Source organism: Saccopteryx bilineata, chromosome 2 (assembly GCF_036850765.1).
Source record: "Saccopteryx bilineata isolate mSacBil1 chromosome 2, mSacBil1_pri_phased_curated, whole genome shotgun sequence".
In the NCBI taxonomy this organism is placed as follows: domain Eukaryota; kingdom Metazoa; phylum Chordata; class Mammalia; order Chiroptera; family Emballonuridae; genus Saccopteryx; species Saccopteryx bilineata.
The window spans coordinates 378,552,797-378,559,995 of NC_089491.1; the positions used below are offsets into that span (position 1 = coordinate 378,552,797).

At 57.4% G+C, this 7,199-nt stretch overlaps 1 protein-coding gene across 1 annotated transcript; it reads right to left on the reverse strand.

Moving 5' to 3' along the window:
• Positions 1-399: 399 nt before the first annotated feature.
• DLX3 (distal-less homeobox 3) lies at positions 400-5,517 on the reverse strand. Its single transcript, XM_066255505.1, has 3 exons — positions 4,998-5,517; positions 3,750-3,940; positions 400-2,197 (listed from the first exon to the last, which is right to left on the reverse strand). Exons 1-3 carry the CDS (start codon positions 5,320-5,322, stop codon positions 1,847-1,849), a joined length of 867 nt encoding a protein of 288 aa, XP_066111602.1. The 5' UTR covers positions 5,323-5,517; the 3' UTR covers positions 400-1,846.
• Positions 5,518-7,199: the final 1,682 nt, after the last annotated feature.

Below are 7,199 nucleotides of genomic sequence, written 5' to 3' on the forward strand. Positions count from 1 at the left end.
AAGCATGTCTGCGTGTGAGCCCAAGATCAAAGAGCAGCCCTGAGGTGACCCAGCGGTGGCTGTGGCGGAGAACATCTGGCTGGCAGGCAACGCCAAGCCACCAAGCAGAGTGGAGTCAGGGAGGCCGTGGCACTGGGAGACTCCCACGCACCCAGACTTGCCCACGTTGTGGGCAGCCATGGGGTCAGGAGCACCTGCCACCTGGGTCCGGGCCCAGCCCACCCCTGGGCTCAGAGCCCCAGCAGAGCCGCTGGAGGCACAGACTCTCTCCCACCAGACCCCGCCCCTGACGTCCATGCCCTCCCAAGAGCCCCCTCTACTCCCAGCCTCCAGTTCAGAAAGCTCAGTGGTTACTTTCTTCTTCATCTGTTGGTTTTTTTTTTTTTTTTAAATTTTTATTAACATTATATATAAAGATGGGTCCAGTAAGAAAGCAAAAATGAGAAGGCCGGAAGGGAGCGGGAGCCGGCTCCGTTCCTGTCTCCCTGGGTGGGGCTCTCGGAGATCCACCATGTCCCTTCTCACCTCTGCGCCTCCCACCAAACCCGGATCCAGCCAGAGCCCTCGTGCCTGCTGCTCAGCTCGCGGCTGCACAGGCAGGTACATCCAGGGGGAAAGGGCCACATAAATAGGAAACCGCACAGGGAGGAGGCTGCTTCTTTCTGTTGCTCTTAAAAAAATACAGAATATATATATATCGACAGTCTTCCGCCTCTCCTTTTCTTCAATGTTTGACCACATCAGGCGTGGCGGAAAGGTTCTGGGGGACGTCTGGGCCAGGGAGGGGCAGTGCCACCAGCCCTCCAGATAGCCACTCTCGTACCCCTAGAGGCACCAAAAGCTACAACCCTCTCCGCTCTCCCTGTGCACCTCACCCCATGCAATGTTTCCAAGGTCACCAGAAACGGGGTGTTTTGGGGTTTGTCTTGCCTGGCATGTCCCCTTGGAGACTTGGCGTTTGGTGCCAAAACTGCCAACTTACTGGAGAAGAGGGAGAGGTGGGGAGTGGGCGGGGCAGAGGTGCCAGCACAGGGGAGATCGATCTTATCTGTTAACAATGCCCTTTGTTTTCCTATTTTCAACAGCTTTTAAAACCAAAGTTGTGCAAAGTCCTGTACATGGAAGAAGAAACGGGTCCTTCCGGAAGACATCTGAGACCCACCCCCTCTCTCTGACCAGAGCAGGGAGAGGAGAGAGATGACTCCTTGAGTTCTTCTCTCTAAAGCCACAAATATGGAAAGATTCCCCCATTTTCTTTGGTTTAACCCTCAAATATTAAACGAGGGCTAAAAATGCGGGGCAGAGGGCTGGTTGAGGTCCCCACCCTGAGTCCCTGTCATGATGTCCAATGTCCTTTTGTCAGAGAGGATGCTCAAGAAGAGAGGAAGCACAGCTGGCTTAGGAGGAGGCAGGCCTGGCCGTTCCCAGCATCCACAGTGCCGCATGTCCCAGACCAGGCCTGGCCTGCAAATACTCCACAGTCCCCCAGGCCCAAAGTCTCCAGTCTGGGAACCAAGTACTAAGTGTCGGAAGCTGAAAGGTGATGAGCCACTTAAAGCCAATCCAGGCTCCGGGAACAGAAGGGGAACAGCTGTCCCAGCTAGAGTGAAATACTCCAACATCTGGAAGGGTACCCCAGTGTCTAGGCAGGGGGAGAGAGGTTCAGGGAACATCTAGGCAAATTTCATCTGGAGCTCTTGGGTCCCCGGAGGAAGGGACAAGGGTAGGGGAAAGGGGTTTCCCTTTCCCCTGTGCTCATCGATGATTCCTGAGTGTCGGCTAGAACAGAGATGCCTTCTGTCTGGTCCCGGGGGTCCTTCGTGGGAGGTTCAGGCCGGGCGGGTGCTCAGTACACAGCCCCAGGGTTGGGCGGGGGCCCAGGGGAGGCATGGTGCAGGGTGGCCGGCTGAGGCGGCTGCTGCTGTAAGTGGGGTCCACTCATGTTCTGTGTATGGTACCAGGAGTTGGTGGGGTCATCCAGGTAGCTGGGGGAGGCACTGTACGGGAGTGGTGGCGGGGGCAGCTGACTGCGGGCAGGGGCTGGAGTGGAGTGGGAGGAGGTGTCCCAGAGGGCAGGCGACGGCGGGGAGTTGCAGGCCATGGAGTCGCTGTTGTTGGGGCTGTGCTCCAGGGGCACCTCTCCGTTCTTGTAAAGCTTCTTGAATTTGGAGCGGCGGTTCTGGAACCATATTTTCACCTGCACCCGAGAAGAAAGAGGGAGCTAGTTAGCCTCTCAGAACGTTGAGTGAAAACCCGGTGGGACTCCAGCTTAGAGAGGGCAAGGCCAGCTCCCCGATGTCACACGTCAGAATCCAGGCAGACCCCTTACATCCTGACTCCCAAGCCAGCATCTTTTTTCTACCTGGGATACAACTGTGGCAAGGAACTTGCAACTGCCTGGCCTGGGTCTAAATTCCACTCTGCCACTTACTAAGTGTGTGACCTTGGGCCAGTTACTTAACCTCTCTGTTCTTGCCTTCCTCATCTGCAAAATGGGGACAAGTCACAGCACTACTACCTACCTCATGGGGTCATAATGATGTTCAAATAAGTTAAAACGGATAAAGTGGAGCAGCCTGGTAATAACAAACACCCAGTAAAAGGCCGCCCAGGTGGGCGACAGGCAGTTGACGGCCTTCTGCTCATACTGGAAACCCAGAGGCACACAGACACACGGAGACAAACATCCGCCCACACGGCATCTCCATGTTCAGGGACATACCCACTCACCGCCTCACACACAGACACCGAACTGGAGGGACACACACGCGCACAGATACTACTCCCAGATAAACTCCTACACACACGAGCACCCATGTTCAGACGCTCGGACATGGAGGAGACCTCCGGGGCTGTCTAATGGGGACTCAGGAGCAGGTGAGCCACAATTCTCCAAATTTCCCCTGGGGTATCTCCCCCTCCGCCTGCTGCTCCCCACCCCATGACTGGTACAAACAATGAATCAGCTTCTCACCGGGTGACCCAGATTCCCGGAGGACCGGGCCCCACGCAGCCAGCCGCAACCCAGGCCCGCCTGTCAACACCTTCAGGGAGCCAGGAAGCCGCCACTCCTCCCCTGAGCAGTGACAGGCTGCTGGGGGCTTTCAGGACAGGCTGACGGGTGGTGTGGGGCTCCCACCTCTGAGTCCCTGTGCCTCTCCGGTGGGAATCTCTCTTCTCCACTCCAGGCAGAGGAAGGGGGGAACATTTGGGTGCTGAGCAGCAATGTGGCGTTTGGAAGCAAGTACACAGTTTCCACACGCACTCACAGGTCTGCACAGTCATGTAGCCCTGAGCCCTGCCATCCACAGACACAACGACCTGTAAAAGGTCACACTACTTATGCGAGCATTCCCACAGGTACACAGATACAGTGGTATGTGTGCAGATATGGTACACGAGTTTACATGTATATGTACACATCTACATACACGTGCCTCGACCGAGGGGTAGACACATACAGACTCCTAGCAAGTGAGTGACCAGCACTGTCGGGGGCTGCGGAAACTGGGGGTTCTGGGGCAGAGGGAGGACACCTCTCCTGGTGACATTCAGGGTTGCACAGGTTCACGAATATGCGTGCCTGTACACGTGCTAATGCAGAAAGACCGACGTTGAGATTGGGGGGGCCCCTCTACCCACAGGCGAGGGTTTCAAGGGCCTGCAGGGAATTTAAAAGGCCATCATTCATGCTCGATAATGCCTGGGGAGTCCTGGGGTCCCACAACCCTCAGTCGCCCCAAACTGACCTGTGTCTGCGTGAGGCCCAGCTGCGCGGCCAGCTCGGCGCGCTCGGGCAGCGCCAGGTACTGGGCCTTCTGGAAGCGGCGCTGCAGGGCGGCCAGCTGGTAGCTGGAGTAGATGGTGCGCGGCTTTCGGACCTTCTTGGGTTTCCCGTTCACCATGCGCACCTCGGCTTCCGGCTCCTCCTTCACCGACACTGTGAGCAACGCACCGAGGGCAGGAGGGCGGCTCAGTCTCTGCTTGCGACCCCTGCGTCCTCCAGGAGCCCCCGCCCTCCGGCCCGCCGATTCCCCCGGGATCTCCCGGCTGCGCGCTCCGCCGCCGGCACCCCGGGAGGGAGCGGCGGCCACAGACCCGGCCGGCGGCCGCCGCCGACGCGGCGCTCGCAGCTCCCAGCCCCGCGCCGGGCCCCGGAGCACGGTCCCCGGCGCCAGCGCCGCTCGTGCCAGGGCGGCCGGGGCTTCGCTCACGACGCCTCCCGGGCTCCGGCTCGCAGCGCCTCGCCACCCTGCTGCCGGCCAACCCTTCTCTGCCCAGCTCGCTGTCTGCCGCTTCTCTCCTCTTTCCCGTCCCTTCTTTCTTCTTTGTTTTCTTTTTGTTTGTTTGTGTTTTTAACTTTTCATTTTAGAATAATTTTCGATTTTCAGAAAAGTTGCTAGCATAGTCTTTCTTTTTTTCCTTCCTTCCTTCCTTCCTTCCTTCCTTCCTTCCTTCCTTCCTCCGTCCTTCCCTCCGTTCCTTTCTTCTGTCCTTTCTCTTACTTTGTCTCCACCTTTCTCTTTTCCAGCTCCTCCACTTCTCGGTCGCGCCTTCCCTCTGTCCTCCCGTAATGCTGGGGTGTCTCTCTCCATTCCTCCTCTCCCTAGCTCAAATCCCGAGGGTCCCTGGAGCTCTCCGTTCCTCACTGCTACCCCCCAAACCCCCTGCAGCCGGACGGACGACCGCCTGCTACGGTTCTCCGAGAAAGCACCGCAATTAGGAGCCCTCTCCCCCGACAATCCACAGCCCCCTCCGTCTTCCCCTAACTCTTCCGGATCCTCACCCGGGACCGAGGCGGAGAGCGAGCAGCGCGCCCCAGGGGCGCGCGATTTCGGGACTGGAAGGTAGTCTCGTTTCCCCCTGGGGTCACCCACAGTCTCTACCCCAGACAGTCCGTGGATTATCTTAGACGCTTCCCTAGATTTCGATTTCAGTTCCCCGCCTCCCTCTTCCTCCCAGGGTCTCCCCCTCGCCCGCGATTCCGCGGCTCTCACCTGGGTCCTGGGCGGGCAGCGGCTGCTCCCTGTAGGCGCCGTACTGCCGGTAGGAGGTCCCGTAGGTATATTCCGACTTGGGCGAGTACGCGCCCGTGCCCGCGAGCCCGTTGAGATTGAACTGGTGGTGGTAGGTGTAGGGGTTCACGGTCTGGCCGTAGGGCTGGCCCGCGTAGTAGTCGTGCTGGGGCGCGCTGTAGTAGCCCAGGTCCGTGACGGAAGACTCGGGCAGGGTGGGCGAGTCCTTGGAGCCCGCATGGCAGCTCAGCGAGCTGGAGATGTCGGTGAGGATGCTGCTGAGCTTGCGATCGAACGAGCCACTCATCCTGGCGGGAGCCGGGCCGCCCCGGGGCTGGCCTCAGCCGCCTGCAGGAGCGCGGGGGGAGGCGGAGGAGCCGAGGCGGAGGTGCGCGTCCTCAGAGCGGGGGGTAGGGTCCGGCAGCGTCTCGGGGGAGGGGAGGCCACGGGGTGCTTAGACCAGCGCCGGCCCTCGGACGGTCGCTGCACGCCTCTCGTCGCGTCCCAAGCCACGGTCAAATGCTGCCAGCTCCGCCCGGCCAGCCGGTTATAGACTCAATAGAGGAGTCGCGGAGGGAGGCTCCAGCGCTCTGATTGGCTGCAAGTCTCGCCTTCGAGGCAAAACACGCTCTAGAGCTCCTTCGCCCGCTCACTCTCCTCTCTCTCCTCCATTCTTTGTTGTTACCAACACACACACACACACACACACACACACACACACACACACACACACACACACGCCCTCGCTCCTCCTCCTCTTGTAGCTTTCTCCCCCAACCCTGATAAACCCCAGTGTCTCTGAAGGAAGGAGTGGGGGGGGGGATCTGTCAGTCTGTCTGTCTCCCTGACTGGACTGGGGGATGGAAGGTGGGCTCAGGTGTGATGGAGAAGGAGGGGAACTTGCCCATTGGGTGTCTGTGGAAGGAGGTGGTCCAAAGGATGTGTGTGCGTGTGCAAATGACAGGCAGACAGACGTGCCCAAATAGGAAAGATCCAAGGCCCATAAAAATGTATTAACTTCTTTTAATATCAAAAGAAAGGAAAAAAATTTTATGTTGAAGAAAATGTTTGACTATACACTGTGCACAAAAATTAGGGGATATTTCAAAATGAATATGAAGCGATAGACTATCCCCTAATTTTTGTGAGCAGAATATATTAAGATATTGTTTTTATAGTACAATTTTTATGGAAGAAGGAGTCTATCAGATAAATGTATCTTGGGCTTACAGAAGTCATAACTCAGCCCAGGGAAGGTCCCATTGGAGAAGGCCCGGGGGGGCGGTGTGGGTGGGTTTGGGGCTCATGGAGAAGGTGTGTGTGTGGGTGGGTGGGGGGGTGCACAGCCTGTTCGTAGCTGTATTAGAGCTATGTCTGAAACTGTGCATATGTCGCTTCAGAGGTCATGCAGGAGCAGGGGACCTAGGGTCCTCATGAAGTTGGGTGGGACACAGGCTGCTCTGTGTGTTTCAGTAAGTTTTGGGGCAGTTTCTGTGCATTTTGGAACAGCACTGGGGAGTGTGGACATTTTTAGAGATGAAGTATATGGGGTAGGTGCACTTGGGATGTCTGATGTGAGGATTTCCTGTGTTCTGCAGTGTACTGAGGTATGTGTGAGTGCAGGAATGTGTGTGTGAGAAAGTGTGAGAATGCCTATGTGTAGGGGGGTGTGACAGTGGGAGCAGAGGGCCTTGGGACAGAATGTTTCTGTGTGAGTGGTGTGTAGAGGTATCTAAAACTCTCAGTCCCTTCCCAGTTCCCAGTACCTGGGAATGATGATGCTTTATGGAACCTCACCCCCAACCCCATAAAGCCCTAAAGAAGAGGTTCCCTTCCCTGGGGACTCCCCCCCCCCAGATCCTAGTCTTGTTTGGCACACAAGCCCAAATCTTTAAGTCATCTAAAGTTGTTCCCAACGCCTAGCCAGTGTCTTTATTCCACCCGTAATTTCGCTCTCGTCTTTTTTTGGGGGGATAAAGAGCTCCCTCAAATCTCAAGGTAGCCTCTTGCAACCTTTCCACAGGGCTCCAGTGTCAATTCTGTCCTCTTCCCCTGCCTGACCCATCCCAGGACAGGCAGTGCCAGCGCGCCTCCTTGTGGTCACGCCTGGGCTTTCCAGCCTCCCTAGGCCTCTCCAAGCCCCGGGGAGGGGTCTCCCTCGTAGACTCCGTCGGGTCGAAAAGT